Below are 20,396 nucleotides of genomic sequence, written 5' to 3'. Positions count from 1 at the left end.
ATTTCGCAGAGCTGAAGCGAGCTCCCTGGTGAGTGGATTGCGCCTTTAAACATGGAAGAGCCGAGAACAGGTTCCTAGAAGGCCCCGCATCACGTTCCCTGTTACGCCTCAGCTCGCTCTTCCCTACAATCCTCCCGAGAAAAACGAGGCAGGTCTTCTCTCCCGCTGCTCTTTAAATCCGGGTGACAGACTGGGACAACCTATTCCAGTCAGGCCAGTTGGCGATGTGCCCCTTCAGCCCCAAGATTAACATGGCAGTTTAACCCCCCGCCAGACCCGGGGAACACCCCCCTGGGTTGGAGGGAAAGGCGGAGGCTTTGTCCTGGGGGCGGGGCTATTTCCTGCGGAAGACCTGCTGCTTGGCATTTTTGACCCGCTGCTCCTCCTTCAGATTCATCTGCCGGGCATGCTTGCTGGAGATGAACTCCACTTGGTCGGAAGGGAACCAGCCTGTCTCGGCATCGGAGAGCTTCACTCCTTTGATCCAGCCTGCAGAGAGGTCAAAGGCAAAGCAACAATTCGGAGGACGTTTCCCAATTTGCGTATTGCAGCTTATCCAACCATCCTAAAAATTAAGCATCTCAATGCACATGTTCACCTGATGTGCAGGATGACCCTCTTTACTTTTACTCGTAACATGCACAGGAATTTTATTGCCCCTTTGCATAAGAAGGGCCCGGTGGAGTCCCCAGTGACATCACCCGCATCCAGGATGCCACGACGTCATGACCCTTGTGACTCCGCCTGGAGCCCAGCATGAGATGGCCACCCCAGGGGCAGGTTCCCTTCTGTTCCTGCCAGGCTGACTCGTCCTGCACGTGGGCTTCCTAATTCATCTGAGCCCGGACTGTGGTTTCTTTTGGTGGGTGATCACAAGTGGAAACCATGCTTTGTTCTTCGTTAAGCAGCTCCACTGGATTCTGAGTGGGCCATGTGAACCCGGATGCAGTGGTGGTTCTAGGCTGGCAGTCCCTCCTGGCCGGGCCTTTGATGGGACTCTGAGGGGATGCACAAAGGGGACCCAACCCCAATCAGCTGGGGATTGACTCCTGAACCCTCCTTGGCTTACAGGGGGCTCCCCTTCTCCTCCTCCAGTCCTGCCCCTCAGCTCGCCCCACACAGATTTGGACAGTTTCAGTGGCCTTTCGCTCTGCAATTCCTTGAAAAGAGCCTCTGCCGCCGGCCCTCCCTCCCCAGGAAAGGGCCACCTTCGGAGCACACCCTTGGATGCCCAGCTGCAGCTCCCTTCCATTGAGCTTGGTAGTCTGCTCATGGGGGGGGGGGGGGCTGCATCACCCCTTCCAAGAAAAGGATCCCCAGGACACTCTCTCTCTCTCTCTCTCACACACACACACACACACACACACACACGTTTTTCCTCTGTTTACCCAGAGGGCAAACCGAGACAGTGAGGCGTGGAACGGAGGCCACAAGCAAAGCCACCGTGGCGAGAGTGGCCCTGTGCTGCGACCCACGATCCGGGCAACTCAACTGTTGCCTGAAAACCAGAGCAGAGACTTGTGCAAGTCTGGGATTCAGCTGCAGCAACCACCGGCTGGCTTCCCCTCCTGAGGAAACCCACGGCTTTGCCACTCGAGGGAGAAGAATGCAGGCCCCCCGCCCCCCTGCCCGTGTTTTCCACCCTAGGCAGGGTGGTGGAGAACCGAGAGTCCACAGGGAGGGGCTTGGTCCACAACACCGAGAGCTCCTCGTACGGGACAAGGTGTCTTTGTCCCGGGCCCTTTTGTGTTTCTGTGACTTCCAGTTCTGCAGGTAAAAGGATGCCAGCCAGGTGGCCAGCCAGAAACGCCCTCCTTTGCCCTGCCACGACCCGTCTGAGCCGGCTCACCATCGCTGCTTTGTCGCAAGACCATGACGATGTCGGCTTTCTCCAGGGTCAGTTCATCATTCTCCCGCGCCTTGTAGGGCTTCACGCACTGAACCTGAGGGGCGTCTGGAAGTGGGATGGAGAGTCAGTCATCTTGGGGGAATTAAGCGTATTCAGAATGCTTTTGGGTCAATACAAGCACCCTGCCTTGGATTCTCCTTTTCTACTTCGCATAATAAAGATGCTTGGAGTCCAAATGACTGAAGCAGCCCGAAACATTTGCAATAAATAAAACATTTAGCCCTATTTCATACCCTGTTCTGGAATGCAACAGTGATGGGCCTCGGCCTTCTGGACTCTGTTTTCCACTGCCTTAAAATCTAAAAATGTGTATCTCTGTGCTTTTGTTCCAATTAAAGTTTGTTTTCAGGGACAGGGTTGACCGCAGAGGGGGGTGTCCAAAGTCAAGATGGGCTGACCAAGGCCACGCCTCTTTTTCCCCGTGTGTTGCATTGCAGCATATAAAAGGGGCGGGGCTTTGGCCATCATCCTGACTTTTTGGATGCCCCCCTGTGATATCCCTGTTCAGGGAGTCCTTCCCCTCCATAATGGAGATCTAGCACCACCACTGCTGTGCTAAGAGTGGAGGGTGGGGATCAAGCACTGGTAGCCTTTACAAGGGCAAGGCCCCACTGTGTGACCTTCTGGAATGGCGTGAGCTCCCAATTGCCAGTATATTTTAAAAGGGGCCAAAATATTCTACAAAACCAGCAATATCCTCTCTGAAACCTCATGCTCTTTCCCGTAAGAATGCTGAACTCCCTCGGAACTTGCACAAGATTTCACCTAGCATTCTTGGTGGGGGTGGGGGTGGGGGGTCCCAGGATACCATCAAGAGAACTTTGCTGACCCAGGGAGTTGAAGAAGAAACTGGAGGTGCCTTTAACGCAAGCACATTTCCGGAGTGGCTCAAGTCCGCCTCTGCTGGCTGGGACTGCTGGGAGTTGGAGTTCAGCAACATATGGGGTGACCGATGATTCTTGTCACTTCTCAAGGCTTTAAAGCTGCCGTTCAAAGCAATTACTCACAAAAGGTGGATTCCAATATGGCAAAAGAGACTTAATCGGAGCTCAGTGAGAAGATTGCTTCTCACCACTCAGCTAAAATCCGTGGATGAATCCAAGGACTCCAAATTCAACCCTTGGAGGCTGACTGGACCAGCTGACATGGAGGCATCTCCTCCTGAGGACCTGCTCTTGTATAAAGGGATTCTGTGTCTGACTTTGAGTAGAAGAGAGGAGTAATCTGAAATTCTTCTTAATATTTAAATAATGCAAGGTTGGTGCTCCAAGAAACAGCAGAAAACACCAGAGTCAATCCTCTCTCTTTTCTGTGAAAACTGATCAGGCAGGAAGCAATGTGCCAGAATGGTGGAAGGTGAAATTTACCTGCAGCCTGACCCAAGAGGACTCAACAATGTTTTTTAGGGACTATTCAAAGGTTTAGCAGTAGTCCATCTCGGGGTTGTCCCTACTGCCAATGGTGGGAGCTGAATCTGGCCCAATCACTGGGCTCTTCCCCTTGGTGTGGACACAGAGGGCTCTGAGGAGCCCTTGTCCCTTGGCTGACCCCCCCCCCCTTCTCTGCATACGTGGAGAACGGGGAATGAGGGGGGCCAATAATGAAGCGAACATTGCTTAGGCTGGTTTTGTTTGTGTCCTGAGCTTTCTTACCAGAATCATCCAACAGGTCAGGTTCTGGCTGTTGTGGCATAAGGGCAGAAATCCATCGCAGTTTCTCACTCCTAGGAAAAGCAAGGAATGAGGTCAGTCAGACAGCAAGACCTCACAAGCTCTCTTCCTTCACCTGAAGCACACTAGGCTTTGGTTCATGTATTGCGCTAAGACAGGGCTTGTTAAATCAGCCACTGTGGGATGCATTCACATGTCACACTGCCCTCTAAACCATCCGTCAAGGGCTGCATTCACACAACATGCTAAGCCAAGCCCAAATCAACTACTATCCAGCTGAGCGTAAGATGTATCCATATGGGGGGGGGGGTTCCCCCTGGAGCACTGGGGGGCTTCTCCTTATCCACAGACTTGGCTACTCTCCTATCTCACCTGGTGACTATTCTGCAGTTGTGGTGTCTCAGCTGTTAAAAAAAACTTCCTTTGGAAGGAAGGAAAGAAATCATGGTCACAGCCACCTGGATTTTATGTATGAGATTTCCCCGGCATCTCAAGGCAGCTTCCACGGGAATCCCCTTTTAGTTTCCCTCACAGCACAAACCAAGTCAGGTGGGTTGGGCTGAGACCAAGGAACTGGCCCAAAGTCACCCAGCGAGGCTAGAACTGGGGCTTCTTACTCCTGGTCCAGCAACTTCATCACGACTCCTCAGGAGGAGCCTGGTGGCATAACAAACCAAAATGAGCCTGGTTTGCTGATTCACTGGCACCGTCACCGGCACCCCAGTCATTTCTGCAGTAGTGGGTTGGCCAGCACATCCTGTTGCTGGGGGGCAGGTCATTTTGCACCATGGAACAAACAAGCGGGGAGAGGATGACCGAGGAGGGAGCACTGCTTTTGAAGGAAAGCGTTCCTGAGGTTGGGGCTTGCACGAAGGAAGGTGTCGTAGGTGGAGCCCCTAGCGCACCACGTCCGTAATGCAGAGAGCCCAGGCAAGGAAGCCCCCAAACCGGATCACTCGGGGGCAGGAGGGGAGGGGGAGGTCAACAGGTTCAACACACATGGGGAAATCTGCACCTGGTGGGGACATTCTGCAATGCCACAAAGCACTGGACAGGAACGGCCCTTCCGAGTGCCGTGCTGCCGCTCTAAAGGGGGAAAAGGACTGATATAATCAGGAGCGCTCAAAAAAGTCAAGGTGGTGGCTGCAACTGCACAATCAAAGCCCCGCAAATATTTCATGTTGTGTGCAAATAGGGTGGGGCTTTAACTGTGTGGTTGCAGCTGCCATCTCCCCCCCCGCCCGCCCCGTTGTCCATGGCTTGAACGCCAAGGAGGGTTCACGTCTGGAAGCGACTCGGGTGCAAGGCTGCAGGGGTGTCAGCCTGGGCCAGAAAGGAGAGGGGCTGCTCCCACTGGGCCCGGCAGAAGCACGTGGCCTCACTCCAAGTCGGGGCTGCGTGGCCGGCTCGTCCTGTGCACGCCTGTAAAGCGGGGCTGGGCGCAGGGACCCCCTCCCCCTGCACGTCTTACTGTGTTTCTGTGCGGAAGAGGAACTCCACTTTCTTCCCCTGATTGTTCTGCAGCAGGAAGAGACGGAAAAGGTTTTTGTTTGCACCGTGGAGCTTCATCTCGCACTTTTCCCCACGCACGTCCGAGGCGGCGGCGTAGTCAAAGACAATGAAGCGGCCATTCCTGCCGGGGGGCGGGGGGGGGGGGGAGAAAGAGAGAGAGAGAGAGAGAGAAGCCAGGGGTCAGCGTTCCCTGCTCTGGGTCAGGATTGTCTAACTCCCCTTGTTCTTCTTCTGGGAGAATACAGAAAGGGCTGTGCTGGTTTCATCGTGGACTTTGAAGCTGACTAGCCATTAAGTATTTTGATTTACTTTGTTCAAAAGCTCCTTGGGATATTGTAGATAGGAGTGGATGAACCAGAGTCTCTTTTCTAGGATTACCAGGGCCAACTGGGAATAGAAACCCAATTTCCTCAAACCTTGCCCGGTGTGGTTCCCCCTTCTGCACTAAAATTGTGACGGCCACCCTCAAAGGGAGGACTGGGGATCCTTTCCCACAAGGCTGCCGCAGACAGCAGCTCCAGGCTTGGGCGCCTCTTCGGGATCTCCCCTCTCCTTGGTTGAGGCCACCACAGCCTTCCCATTCACTGCTTTCAGTAGTCTGGGCTGCTCTTCCCAGGCCAGACATATAGCAGAAAGGCCAGGTGAGCCAGGGACCTTGCTGACCCTCCAGAGGGCAGGTGAAGAGAGCAGCCGTGTTCTCCTTCCGGGAGATCACGAAAGGATCTCTGCAGCTCTCTATCGCTTTGGGAAGAAGAAGTCCTGACGCTGCATGAGTCACCAACTCTTCCTTCTGCCATTCTCTCTGATAGTTCAAGACCACCATGGGTTCCTCAAAGATCCACCCCAAAACTTACTCCCTGGGTCGAGACAGAAGCAGGCAGTCATTGAAGAGGTGCAAGTAGATGGGTCGGGTGGTAAGTTTCCACTTCAAGCTTATATTATACTCCAGAGCTGTAAGTTCCCCGTGTTTCACTAGTCGCCGCGACTGGGAGATAAGAGGGAAAATCTGCAAAGGCAAGTATCCTCCTTTTAGCCATGCTCAAATCATTGTCTCAAAATAACTCCAAGCTATGCTCCCCTCCCAGCATGCAGCAGGACGTCCCTCGCCCAGCATTGTACTGTATGTGCTCTGCATAAATACCCACCCACCATGCTGTTCTCTTCTGGAGTCAGCAAGGTTGCAAGAAGTACAGGAGAGAAGCGAGACACCGAGACCAAAAGCAGGCAAAGGCAGCCGCGTGGAAACCAAGAGGAAGCCTAGCCAAATCTAGTTTTCTCCAGCTGCAGTTGCTTCACTTTTCCACACCTTTCCCTCCTTGCCAACTAGCCTTGCAGCTCGCCCATTCACAGACATCTCACCTCTCTCCTTCCCAAGATCTCAACAAAACCATCCAGTCGAGACTTGCCCAGCCTTCCTCTTCCTCTCAGCTCGCTCACTCTTCCTCCTCTATGACCAAACCACCTTTCATACTTCTTTCATACCACTCCTTCATTTTCATATTCAATCCACACTGGCTCAACATCTGTCTGTTCTTGAATTTATCTCTTCTGATTTTACTACATGCTCACTTCCACTGAATTCCAGTAACTTGGAAATTTCTCCTGACATAGTCAGCCTCATTTCCACAGAACTAATTATGTGATCTTTTCTCTTCAAAAGGCCACATATTATTTCCTTCCTTTCTTCCTTCCTTCCTTCCTTCCCTCCTTCCTTCCTCCCTTCCTTCCTTCCTTCCTTCCTTCCTTCCTTCCTTCCTTCCTTCCTCCCTCCCTCCCTCCCTCCCTCCCTTCCACCATTTCTTAGAATTCCATGTCTTAGACTTTCTCCATCCATTTCTCCATCAAATTGACCTACTTGGTCTCATGTTTCACTAAGTACGTATAACTTGTAATCATTCAATCCACTTTCACTTTCAAACTTAAAATACTGTCAGTTTTAAAGCATTAATGTTCAGATCTACACTCTGTTTGCACATATTCATCAGTCCCTGCCTTGAACAAGGGAGATGACTCAACACGCAAGAACGCCAAGATTTCATGTCTCCATGATGACATGGAGCTTTCCTAAAAGATCATGCGCCCTACTTGCTTTGTGGGTCACACTCTGGATCTCATGTTATCATTTAGCAGCAGTTGAAGATCTGGAATTAGGAAGGGGACTTAGAATAATATGACTGTTAATGAAGCTTAGAAAAATATGACTGTTTATGCGAACTGAAACCAGTTCCATACTGACTGCTTGGGTGACTTTAGATGACCACCTGTATTCTCAACATGGCTAACTGCTTCTGCTGAAGATCTGCATGGATTCAGAGAGATTAATGTTTCCTTCAGAGAGTAAATAACCGCTGCCACTTGGGACACAGTGATTTTGCAGCCTCTCTAAAGAAGCCCCAAAGCTTGCAACAATTACTAGAATCTCCTGCAAGTTGAGGTCAACTTTTGTTGACTTCATGGGCACCTCCTGGTATCCTCCACAATTCATCTGTTCCTGATGATAACCAGGAACTGTACCTGAGGGACTGTCTCATCCCCATTGCATCAACCCGCCCCACCCAATCATGCACAGAGGGCATGTTACGGACCCCGTCTGTAAGAGAATTCCATCCGGCGGGGCCAGGAAGCGGGCCTTCCCTGTAGTGGCTCCTGCCCTCTGGAACATCCTTCCCCCAGAGATAAGACAGATTCTGTCTCTTGTGGCCTTCCAAAAACAACTGAAGACCTGGTTTTGCCACCTCGCTTGGGGCGGGAGGGGAAGTAATTACTCCTGGAGACGGCTGGTGCCCTAAAATGTCCCTTTAAATACACATGAGTGGTACCACAACTATCATCATCATCTGGATTTTATACTGTATTTATGCTTTACATTATATTTGTATCTCTATTTATGTTACGATATCTATTTATGTTTATGGTATTTTAATGCTTTTATCTTTATTGTAAACCACCCGAAGTCCCTCCTTTTAATAAATAAATAAACAAACAAACTTAGATACTGCACTTGGGGGTAGTGGCCTAGCCCCCAACTACCACTGTGGTCATGGGAATTCTGCTTGTATGATAAGCTGAAACAAAAGTTAGAATAATGTTGATGTTAGATGAGCTCTGAAAATCCCCAGAACAGATTCCTTGCAGGAACATTTTTTTTACCTTGCATTCAAACTCCATATTTTGACTTAAGTGAATTAATTCTTCGGTGCTCTTCATACGCTGGACATTTGCATTGCAATCTTTGATGAGCTGCAGAGAGGAAAATGCCATCAGAATAGGAAAATGAAGAAACAAGAAGCCTTTGGAAAATCACAAACTTTTACTGTGGAAGAGATTGATAGATGTTGACTGTTGGTTTAAAAGATGTTGTCCTTCAGCATGCGGAGGAAAATTCCATATTATTATTTTTAGGTGCTTTGTATTGGCACGGATCATCAATGTTTAATTGGTGTTGTTATATGTGTCACTCCATTTTACTTTTAGCTTCCTAAGGGTGAACTTGAATAGTTGCAATACTGTTCAAGTCTCTTGGCTTGACTGGGGAGAACCAGGTTCAAATCATCTCTTTGCTGCTGTTGTTGTTGTTATTGTTATTATTATTATTATTATTATTATTATTGTATCGTTAGCCTTCCAGAGTTGCATTCATGAGATGGGCAGCCATATAAATTGATTTACTAAATAAGTAATACATAAATAAATCTTCGATCATTTTGGTTACTACCTGTTTCCCATTTCTGCAAATACATTAAATTTAATTTTCTCATTCTCATGTTTTTGGAAATACGTCAAATTCAGGTAATTGAATATGGACATTTGTCTTAAATATTCACATTAAACTAAAGTTTGTACATATTCATTCATTCATTCATTCATTCATTCATTCATTCATTCTCCAAACATGCATTTTTGTTTCCAAAAAAAATTAGGCAACAAAAATTAAGTGCTATGCCTAATGCTTGTGGTTTGGGCAAACCAGTTTTTTTCTTATAATATGTTTCTGTACATTTGTTGCACAAATATAGGCCTTTCTGTACAAATTTCCCCTAATACATTTTTTTAAAAGTAACTATTAAAAAATTTGCAGAGCTATCCAAGTTTAAGGACACCTAAGTTTTGCTTTAAGGTTTGTTCAAATAATGAGATGCATTTGCATTCAGATGCCAGCTAAATGGTTTCCTCTCCATTCCTATTCTACAGAGAGGTGGCTCAGATCATGAGCATCCTCTGTATTCCAAAAAGGAGGGGAGGGGACTCCTCAAAAACCTTGGATATTTCAGCTTCTGAACTGAAGGGACATTTCTGTGTAAGGAGAGGACAGCTGACAGATGTCTGAAGAACACACTCTGAGAGGCTTTTACCTTCTCAAGCGCATCATATGCCTGCGTGGCTTGGACTTCTTCATCGGCCCCCGGCGGGATTCTTTTCAGGATGTTCTGCAGAAGGAAAGCCAAATGAAAGGCCTCTATGTTTTCCACCCTCTTTTCAGCCGGCTGTCGGTCTTGAATTCAAGCTGATCTCACAGAAGCCACGGCCCCTCACGAGCAGCTCGAGAACAGGGAACGGGGCAACACCGCAACTCCATCTAGAGATCTTTGCTAGGAAACGTGGTGAATGTCTCCTAGCATGTCTTTCTGCCTAAGTGGGGGGTGGAATGGGAGCAGGAGGGAAGCAGAACTGAGCCAGGGTTTTTCTACAGGGGATGAAGGGGTCCGTTCCTGACAGTCCTGACAGTTGCAAAGAGAAGAGCTGGAAAGCGACTCTTCCCGAGTCCAAACAACCCTTTGAAAAACAGTGTATGTCAAGAGTAAATGAGCTTTAAATACAGGTAGTCCTCGACTTACGACCACAATTGGGACTGGAACTTCTGTTGCTAAGTGAGGCGGTCTTTAAGAGAGTCACACCTGATTTTACAACCTTTTTTACCACAGTTGTTAAGTAAATCTGGCTTCCCCCATTGACTTTGCTTGGTGATTACGTGACCCTGAGACACTGCAACTGTCATCAATACGTGCCGGTTGCCAAGTGCCTGAATTTTGATCAGAGGACCGCAGGGACGCTGTGATGGTTGTAAGTGCGAGGACTGGTCGCAAGTCACTTTTTTCAGCACTGTTGTAACTTCGAACAGTCGCTAAATGAATGGTCGCAAGTCAAGGACTACCTATAGCGGAATACACATGCAGTGCTTTGGATTTAAAAAAAGTGTTTGGAGTAGGCAGGTGGCGTTTGGAAGCGGCTCAGGCAGAAGCCTCCCTGATTCTCAGCCGGACTTGCAAGATGCTGTTGTTGCAGCCCATCTGAACAAAAGCCATTTTAGCCCGGCCTGGTCTGCCCCACGGGGCTGACGTCCACTCCTCAGACCAAGGGCACTTCTTGCAGCGCTCCCCCTCCCTGCAGCCACAAAGAGCTGCCTTGTGATCTCAGGAGAGGGATGCCGCCTCAAGAAGTCCCAGGGCCTGATTCTCCGGGGGCTCCACAGCACCTCCCTGGCTTCAGGTCTGAGGCACTGCCCGGTCCTCGTGTGTGGAGCTATCACAGGCCTGGACCAGGACAGGTTTCTTTGCAAGGAAGGAAGCAAGGAAGCCGAATCTTTGCCCGGCCCTGCCTGTGGCGTTCCCGCTGGAGAAGCAGGCTGCTGCATGACCCACGTGCTGTCCGTATTGGATGCTACCTGCAGGCTGCTGGCTGTTCCTACCTGGAGAAGGAGTTTCAGTCGGGTGATGCGCTGAAACGGGAGAATGAGGAAGGATTTGAGGGAGAGGCGCTGGCACACCGGGTCGCTTTCCAGTTTCTCCAAGACCTGTTGGAAAGCAGGAACCCCATTCCTAGGCAGGAGAAGAAAGGGAGACGTTACACGTTGTGCAGCGGAGGTGGATGACTGGGATCTAATGGAGGCTGGGGGAGAGGCCTGAGGTCCAGTGGGACAAGACCCAGCACGTCCGCTGAGAACTGCAGGGCACGGTGCTTCCCGCCCTCGTGGGCCATCCACTGAAGGCCCAGAAGCACCAGGCGTCGCACATAGACCAAAGTGGGGGGTTTCAGGTCAGTGCAAACTTAAGAGACTTCCTGCAAGAATGAAAGGAAGCCGTCGCTTTACCGCACGGGTGAAAGGTAAGAGAGGTAACTAGTTCATAACAAGGAGGCTTCCAGACAGCCAATCCATCCATTTCCCAACAGATGCTGAAATGGAGTCTGATTATTTGGGGTGCCCCCACTTTTGTTCTCCTGGACTAACAAGAGAGCTCACTCAGCATGCCCACCAATGGTCATCCTTCCAGCTGACCTGTAAATACTCAAGGCCTCACTTGCGTAGCTACCCCAACGTGTCCAAAGCTGAGTGGGTCGTGAACTAAGAAAAATAATTTCACTCCCACTCCAAAACAAAAAAGGGTGCTCACTGACAATTCTTTCTCCTGCTCTCCACCACCAACCAATGACAAAAGGATGTTGTTGTTGTTGTTGTTAACAAAACGCATATCTAAACTTTGGAATTGACTACCACCAGATGTGGTGCTGGCTAGCAGTTTGACTGGCTTCGAAAATGGGTTGGGCCAATTCATGGAAGTCCTGGGGATCCATGGCTCTTGGCCTTGATGCCAGTGGGACTGCCTCTGAAGGCCACCTGCTGGGAGACTGGTGGGCTTCCTTGGGCAGTTGGGGGGCCGCTGTGAGAAGAGACTGCTGGACTAGATGGGCCAGGGGTCTGGTCCAGCAAGGCATGGCTTATGTGCTTATTTTGTTATGATTCATCTATTTCTGAATGTAACAGAAGAAAACTGTTTAAAGTGTAGGCGTGATATGAAGGGTGTCCTGGGAGGAAACTTGAATACCTAGAAAAACATCATTGAAAACCAGTCCTGAAAGAACAGAAAGGTTTTAGAAACATTGCAGTGGTGGAATGGTGTGGGAACAAGGTGAGTCACTTAAAAAAGACACCAAGGTACGAAAAATGGGTAATGATTATGTGTTGATGGCATACAGTGGGATGGGTGGGGTGTCAGGCAGGCCAGGGGCAAGATAAGGTATTTATCTGGAGAGACTCAAAAAGCTTGGCATCTGTGTGGGCAGGGCGCAGACATCAAGACCCTCCTCAAGGGGTTTCCTTCACTGTTTCCTGGTGCTGAGACCACATGAAAGCCTTTCTTTTTCTTCTGTCTCTTTCAGACCTTTGTTTTATGCTGCTTAAAGAGCATTTGGTTGGCTCTTGGTCCCTATTTTTATTTATTTTATATACAGTAAGTCACCCTAAGGGCCTGGCTGAGCAGTCTTGAAGACCCACCGAGTCCTGTTTGGAGCGTTGGTGTGAAGGAGGCCTGCTTCCATCCTTGGCCAAAGGAAGTTCTCTTGATGGAGCAAAAGCTCCCACTGAGAAGCAAACCAAACTCATTTCTTTTCTTGTTTTAAATCAAGCCTAGATTTGCTGCCCGTCAGAAAAACACTCAAAAGTAAATTAAAATATAAAATCCCTTTAAAGTCTGTCGATAACAGAATGGCAGTCCAATCACACAATTCAATGTGTGTCTATTTGCGTAGAAGATCTCACTAATTTCAGGGATACTAAATCCCACGCAAGTTCTTGTAAGACGGTATTTCTATTATGCAAGTTCTTACTTGGTTATATTCTGTTCTGCAAGTATGGTGAAAGGTGGAAGGTCCCCTGTGCCAGCACCGGGTCATGTCTGACCCTTTGGGGGGAAGGCCGCTTTCGCGACGTTTTCTCGGCAGACTATAGAGCGGGGTGGTTTGCCGTTGCCTTCCCCAGCCATCCCCTTCCCCAGCAAGCCGGGTGCTCGTTTTCCCGACCTCGGAAGGATGGGGGGCTGAGTCGACCTGAGCCGGCTGCCCGAGAGAGAATCCGGCTTCCGCTGGGACCGAACCCGGGTCGTGGGGAGAGTTTCGGTTGCAGAACTGCCGCCTGCCCCTCTGCGCCCCACGAGGCTCTTCTGCAAGTATACCATTCTTTTATGAACCAAGCAGATAACATTTCCCACCAAAATCCGAACGAATCTATATTACTAAGCATAGGAGGAAAAGTTAAATTGAAACCAGCTGGTGAAAAGATTCCAGGAACAAACTTCGTATACCTCCCTGAAGGGCAATCCAGAGATACATAGGACTGTTCACCTGAAGGTTGGTTTCTCTCTGCTCCGGGTTCTAGCCTAAACATTTAAACCAGCTTGGATGCCACGGCAGCCTTCGAAGCATTGCGTGAAGTCAGGACGTGAGGAATTTCCTGCTATGCCTTGACGTACAAACATGCATCAGTTACAAAGCTATAGTTTGGGGAGGGGAAAGATGACCTGGGGATGTGAGGTAGCTTTGCCTAAAAAGCTTTTGCAGAGCATGAGGAAAAGGACAGGAAAACGGGAGGCATCCTCAGGGTCCTTACATCAGCCTCTTAAAGGTCTGCTCCTGGTAGGTCTGGTTCGTCACATACGGCAGGTAAACCCTGCGGAATTCTGGTGCGTTCCTGAGGGCCACGTCGCAGACGTTGAAGGTGAACATGTTCTCCCCGAGCTTCTCTTCCAGTTCGTAGAGGAAACTGCAGGCATCGTCAGACCATCATGAAAGGGAAGAAGAACGTGATTACTGCACTCGTTTTGTTGACTTGCGAGGAACGGAAGGGCCACGGGGGATGTCGCGGTCCCCAGTGCAAGGAATAGGGAAACCCTCGCTGGTGTGGTTGTGTGAGAGGGAAATGACATTTTGAACAACCAAACATTCAGAGTAGAAGTTCACCACTAACCATGATAGGAGCCAGATGGAACAGAGACAAAGCAGGCTCTAAAATTTGTAGCACATCTACACCTAGAAGTAAATCCAGCTAAGCTCATACCCTCGTAGGTGACAATGTCACCTAATTCTAAGGCTCTGAGTCCTTTCGGCTCTTCATCAAAGGCAGGAAACAAACTTCCCTTAGTTTTCCCTTCTGTCTGCCTGATTCAGCAGAGGGAGTGGAATGGGCAGGGGAGGGGGGTGCTGGCTCTCCTAGGGAGGAAAGGCACAATGGTGGTCTTTGGAGAAGACGTGGGAATGAATGACCAGAGGCCCAAGGAACCGGAGCTTTCTGTTGAGTGAGAGCAAGTTCAAGTTCCGTTGAGCGTTCACTAGCATTCACTGCTGTAAACTACTTTCACATCTGTACTTCCTTTTTTGTTATCACTTTTTACAATCTTCACCAATCATGTCATTCAGGAATTCACTCCAGGCATCTGACAAATGGGATGTTGTCCATGAAAGCATCTGCCTAAGTGTTCAAGTAGTCCTCACTTAAAAACCACTTGTTTAGTGATGGTTCAGACTTACAATGGTGTTGGAAAAAAGACTTACAACCGGTTCTCACACTTATGACCGTCACAGCATCCCCACAGTCACGTGATCATGATTTGGGCACTCAGCAACTGGTTTACATTTATGACCGTTGCAGCGTCCCATGGCCATGTGATCACCATTTTTGACCTTCCTGGCCAACATCTGGCAAGCAAAATCAATGGGAAACTGCGTGATTCACTTAACGACCATGTGGTTCGCTTAATCACTGCTGGAAAAAAGTCGTAAAATGGGTCAGTTTCACTTAATGACTGCTTCACTTAGCAACCAAAATTCTGGTCCCAGTTGTGGTTATTAAATGAGAACTACTTGTAGTGTAGTCATCCTTGAGGTGTGACGTGACTTCTTTTCACAGCACAGCTAACATGGGTGCAGTTCTGGAAACTGCTTTCAAAAATAACTTTAGCAGTGGGTCTAAATCAACGTGTTCTTGTCATTTCTAATGTAATTCAGCCCATGGTCTTCTAGGAGTTTTTTTGGCACCGCAAGAAATTTGGGGGCTCTCTGACCCATATGATTGGGCCATATTCTCTTTGACTATTTCTGGCTTCAGGATATTACATAGGTTAACGTAACCTTGGGGAAAAGGGCAGCAGTCAAAGTTGTAAATGCTACTTTGAATTGTACTCCTAAAACATAGCATTCAATATTTTAAGAACTTTGGCTCTATCAAGCCTGAGATTCAGCGAGAGAATCACTCTACACACGTGGAAAAAACATCTACACTCCTGAGCGAATTCAAGGCGTGTGTTCTCTGTTGCTTTTTGAAATGTCTTTATATTGTAAAACCGAGAAGATGGGGCAGTTTGCTTCCAGATCACAGGTGCCCAAACTCTTGGCTTCCCCGGGCCACACTGAGTGAAGAGGGATTGTCTTGGGCCACACATAAAGCATATAACATAGTTAATGTATACAAGTAATAAAATTTCATTTATTTTTTTATATTTTTTGTTATAAAATTTTAAAAAAGAGGGCAACATAAAACTAGTGGGATATTTGACCTTGTTTTTGTGAAACGAATGCCTCATCGTCTGGTTCAATGAAGGTGGCTGCAACTCTCAGTGAGTTCTCAAGGTGCTCATCAGAAATGTTAATTCTAATTTTGCTCTACGTGCGCTTCATCCTTGGGGCGGCATTACTAGCTGTTCAGGACACGCCTGTTCTATATGGTCTGGGTTTAATAATACCTATGCTAAAAGATTGAGCTAGTTCTACATTAATAGTATACGGATTTTTTTTCTTCAGTTTTAGTACATTTTAATCACTATTAACTTCTTTTTGACTGTATAATCACTGTTGTAGTATAGGTGGTCCTCACTTAATGACCACAACTGGGACTGGAATTTTGGTTGCTAAGTGATGTGGTCGTTAAGCAAATCCAACCCCATTTTACAACATTTTTTGCAGCGGTCATTAAACAAATCACACAGCTTCCCATTGATTTTGCCTGCTGGAAGGCGGCTGGGAAGGTTGAAAATGGTGATCACATGACTGCGGAACACTGTGATGGTGATAAATTCAAACCAGTTGTCAAGTGCCCAAATCACAATCACATGACTGTGGGCAGGCTGTGACGGGTGTAATCATGAGGACCGCTTGTTAGTCGGTTTTTGCAGCGCCGTCGTAAGTCCAAACCATCGCTAAATGAATGGTCATTAAGTGAGGACTACCTGTATTATTATTTCTTTTGATTATTATATTTTGATTATTAATTTTCACTTTAAAAAAATAAAAATAATGTAGGTCGGTTCAGAGTAATTTTTGCTGGTATGGTTTAGACCAGTGATCCTCAACTTTTTTTTTTTCACTCAGGGCCCCCTTCTGACCTTGTTTTTCTCCTGTGCCCTCCCTGTCCATTACCAGATATGTACATGGGATAATAACTGGTGTGTTTTCTGCCATCAACAAGACAGTATGTGCAGCTCTTCTCTGGCCCCTTGGTATGGCTCATGGCCCCCCCATTACATATTTTTCACCTGTGGCTCCCTTGAAATGTCCTAGGGGACCCAGGGGACCATATGGCCCCTGGTTGAGAACTGCTGGTTTAGACAATATGACATAACACAGACAAATACACAAAAGGATAAAAAAGTGAAGCAACCCCCCAATTATACAATATGACCCAATACTGAAAGTGTTTTTAAAGGATGTATCTTTTTCTGAAGCACTGTATAACCTTAAGATACCAGAAGTGAGATTTTGTTCCAAAAAGGAGCAAGTATTTCCAAATCAGGGAGAATTAATTAGTCCCCGAGGATGTCCGCATGGATAGCTGAGTGCAAAATACTAGCTAGTTACGGGGAGCAAAGCACATTGTTGGATACCGGATTCTTGATGCTACTCGGGGTACCAATGGCTGATTTTTGAGAACAGAAGCAGCAGAACTCACTTGGCACTGACGTCACGCACGTCCTGAAGACGGGAGAAAAGCCACTGTTTGTCCTGTGTGGTTAAAACCCCTTGAAGTTCCTGGGAGTGCTGAAAGTGGTCCACGGCTACGTTCAGGCTCCGCAGGTAAGACGCTTCTGATGCAATTAGTTCAAATTTGGCCTGTTTTAAGAAGAGGAGAAGAACACCCACAGGGCACATTTAAACACCTAGTATTCTTCCAGATGAAACACCAGAAACTGCCCAGATTTACTGGTTCCTGACAGAGATGAAACCAGCATTTAATTTCTCAGCTCCCACTTCTTCATCCTCCGGAAGAGATAGGTGGCCTCCCTGTGACTCATTCAAATCAGATCAGTCATTGTAGTGAATTGAAGAAAATGAAAAGAAATGGCTAGATTTGGGAGTCATCCCTACTGAAGACAGCAGGGCCTGCTTCTGCATAAAAGATTTTGATTATTTATTAATGTAGAGAGTCAGTTTGGTGTCACGGTTAAGGCACCAGGCTAGAAACCGGGAGATGGTGAATTCTAGTCCTGCCTTAGGCACAAAGTCAACTGGATGACCTTGGGCAAGTCCCTCTCTCTCAGCCCTAGGAAGCAGACAATGGCAAACCAAACCGTGCCAAGACTGCAGGGACTTGCCCAGGCAGTCTCTGAGAATCGGACACGACTGAACAGATTAAAATATATATATAAATGTAGCAGAGATATGGGTAATAGCATTTTTTTCCCTTTCACATTGAAACCATGTATGAGCAACTTCCAGCCAAGGGCTGGTTCTTTCCAACTAAGGGGTGACCATTTCTCTTCCTGAACATTTATTGCACTGACACCCCACCCGGCTTCACTTGGGAGGCTCCAATCCTCTTCAATTGGTCCGTTTCTCCCATGGGCCAGAGAAAGGGAAAGGGAAAGAGAGAAAGAGAGAGAGAAAGGGAAAGGGAGAGAGAGAGAGAGAAAGGGAAAGGGAGAGAGAGAGAGAGAAAGGGAAAGGGAGAGAGAGAGAGAGAGAAAGAGAAAGAGAGAGAGAGGGAGGGAAAGGGAAAGAAAGAGAAAGGGAAAGGGAAAGGGAAAGAGAACAGCTCGTTAGGAGAGATGGATGGAGCTGCAGACTGCATCTCCACCTCCCACCCGCTGCCTGGAGGGCATGTGAACCCCTCGAGCAGTGACGACAGTCCTTGTTCTTTACCTCCTGCAGCTTCTGTTCCTCGCGGGTCATGCTCAGCAGCATGGTGCTGCCTCGAACCATGGGGATGTCCTGCCACAGCGAGGACCCCGACGAGACGGACAGGCGTTGCAGGTAGGAGTCCTGGGGGGAGAGCGCTTTCCTTTGCAGCTTTGGGGATCCCAGCTCTGCCTCCTCAGACAGGGAATCGGCCCGCTTTTGGCTCTGAATGGCTTTGTTCAGGGCGTCGTCTCTGTACTCCTGGTAGAGCAGTCGTGCTGTGGGAAACAGCCAACAGATCTCACGTGGGATCTACTGAGATCAGGGGGGACCATTTTTAACATACTGCACGTACAGCGACAGCTGAGACACGCAAGGACCTTGGCACCTCGTGGTTAAGACACAGGATGATGGGAGCACTTTATCTGCAATCTGACTAAGTGAGGAGAAGTCTGTGTTCTGTGCAACTTTCCAGATTATGAGAACTTTGGCCAAATTTTCTAAAAATGTGCCAGCTGAAAACTTCTGTCAGACTGAACTATCTCTGCAGACCCTTCAGCTACAGCTGCAAATCAGGTTATTTCTAGAAGACAAAAGGTCTTTTCTAAGCACCGTTTCACAGGATGACGACCTGGATTGTGCACAAGAGGTCCTCACACATCCCTAAAGGGGACACTGAAGCTTATCAGCCCTTTTCTTCAGCCTAGCTCTGACCATGGGAAGGGACCAGGGTGGGGAGGGGGAAAAAAAGAAGAAGAAGAAGAACTAAGACGGGGTCAGCATTCTTCCTCCCAGCCAACCTTTCTTTGGTACAAAGATCAACTCTGTGAGATACGCAAATGGAACAGACACATGATTTCAACCTCACGTTTTTTTTAAAAAAATCCCCAATACTATATAAAATAATTTCCTATCCATGGGATACAGCTTAGGCATTGTTTTATCTTGTTCACATTCTGCTTTCCAATACTACCTGCAAAACAGGACCTCTGGGGCTTTTCCATGGATGTTTTCCTTCAAAATGTTTTAACAAGCGTAAATAAAGGAACATGTTGCTTAGCCCCTATTTAAGGGGGAAAGAGCCACAAACTTACCAAGGCAGGTAATACTTACATGAATTGATTAGTCTGGACTGTCGCCGTTTGATATTTTCTATCGTTTCTGTTGTTTTCGTCTCTCTTTCAAGGAAAGGAAAAAAATGTAAAAGGAAAATTAAGAAATCCTCCCAAGGAGAGGGATCACATCAATTACACCCAAGCATTGGGCAACATTCACTTGTTCACATTTTTATATGAATTTATTCCAACTGCATTCCTCATGCACATGGACAGAAAAACAACTGCATTTTTTCAGGATGTTGCAGCACAATTTGCAGCTGAAAACATGTGCACAGAAATGCCTACGTTGGTGAAAGCACAGATAAAAATGTATGATATTATGAGAAAATATATAAAGCAAAGCTATGCTAGGGAAGTGTATACAAAAATGAATTAAGAGTAATGTGTATTAAAATGCACTCAGCCTACATGTAGATGAAAATGAACTTAAGGGTAGAAAAATGAGAAATTGGAATTGCATTTTAAGATTGGGTTCAGAATCTATTTTGCTTGCAGAGAATGACTGTTTGGAATTCAAAATGAAGTCATGCAAAATCATCTCCTTGATCTTCTCAGTGTTTACATTTGAGGACTTTATTATGAAATCCTACTCATAATTGACCTGTTACCGCTGGAGGTGCTCCAGATGACGTCGCCTTCTATGACGTTTCCCCCCTGCTCCTTCTGTATTTCTCTCCCCACAAAGCATCTTTTTATGGAAGGAAAAGAGAACGCTGTCTCTGCTAAACATGAGAATTTGTTCTCCCCCACTATTCTTTCTTTCAAGCAGATCATGGTAACACGGGACAGATTACTCCTATGCTTGAACCAACCCCATCAGGCTGATTCCCACAACCTCTGTTCTGTAGGGCTGCCAGATCTGGGCTGCAAAATACAGATGGTCATTAGATGGCAGCAAAAGGTTAGCGTGGTCTTTCTCAACCTTGGTGACTTTAAGATGCATGGAGTTCAACTCCCAGCATGCTGGCTAGGGAATTCTGGGAGTTGAAGTTCACACACCTTAAAGTCACCATGGTTGAGAAACTCTGGGTTAGAGAGTCCTGTATCTCTCTGCTGCTATCTTTGTGACTGACTGGATCTAAATTTAGTAGCCCTCTTTTATGCATACTTTGATCAAGATGATATAGGTCTATCCTTTACAACTTGGCTTGAGACTTTCTTTTAACCAGCATTAATGTTGTTTATTTACAATAACAATATACGCATTGCTTCTGCCTTTTGTAGCCCTGTGGCTTCCTTCTCAACTCTCCAAAGCCCTGTTGCTCTGCCATGTCTGGTCATGCCTCCTCACTGACTAAGAAGGCCCTTCTA

At 47.6% G+C, this 20,396-nt stretch overlaps 1 protein-coding gene across 1 annotated transcript in view; it reads right to left on the bottom strand.

Moving 5' to 3' along the window:
• Window positions 1-333: 333 nt before the first annotated feature.
• LOC134500896 (uncharacterized) overlaps window positions 334-20,396 on the bottom strand; it is a 28,025-nt gene continuing 7,962 nt past the window's right edge. The window contains exons 3-14 of the mRNA XM_063308369.1: window positions 19,081-19,145; window positions 17,992-18,245; window positions 16,802-16,962; window positions 13,472-13,624; window positions 10,778-10,907; window positions 9,444-9,518; window positions 8,242-8,331; window positions 5,946-6,097; window positions 5,051-5,212; window positions 3,562-3,632; window positions 1,850-1,954; window positions 334-489 (exon numbers count right to left, since the gene is read on the bottom strand). Coding sequence (XP_063164439.1) covers window positions 335-489; window positions 1,850-1,954; window positions 3,562-3,632; window positions 5,051-5,212; window positions 5,946-6,097; window positions 8,242-8,331; window positions 9,444-9,518; window positions 10,778-10,907; window positions 13,472-13,624; window positions 16,802-16,962; window positions 17,992-18,245; window positions 19,081-19,145 — 1,573 coding nt within the window. The 3' untranslated portion in view covers window position 334. The remainder of the gene's footprint in view (window positions 490-1,849; window positions 1,955-3,561; window positions 3,633-5,050; window positions 5,213-5,945; window positions 6,098-8,241; window positions 8,332-9,443; window positions 9,519-10,777; window positions 10,908-13,471; window positions 13,625-16,801; window positions 16,963-17,991; window positions 18,246-19,080; window positions 19,146-20,396) is intronic.

Source organism: Candoia aspera, chromosome 7, assembly GCF_035149785.1.
Source record: "Candoia aspera isolate rCanAsp1 chromosome 7, rCanAsp1.hap2, whole genome shotgun sequence".
Lineage (NCBI taxonomy): Eukaryota > Metazoa > Chordata > Lepidosauria > Squamata > Boidae > Candoia > Candoia aspera.
Note: the sequence above shows the minus strand (reverse complement) of the source record. Positions and strands in the feature narration are given on the sequence as shown.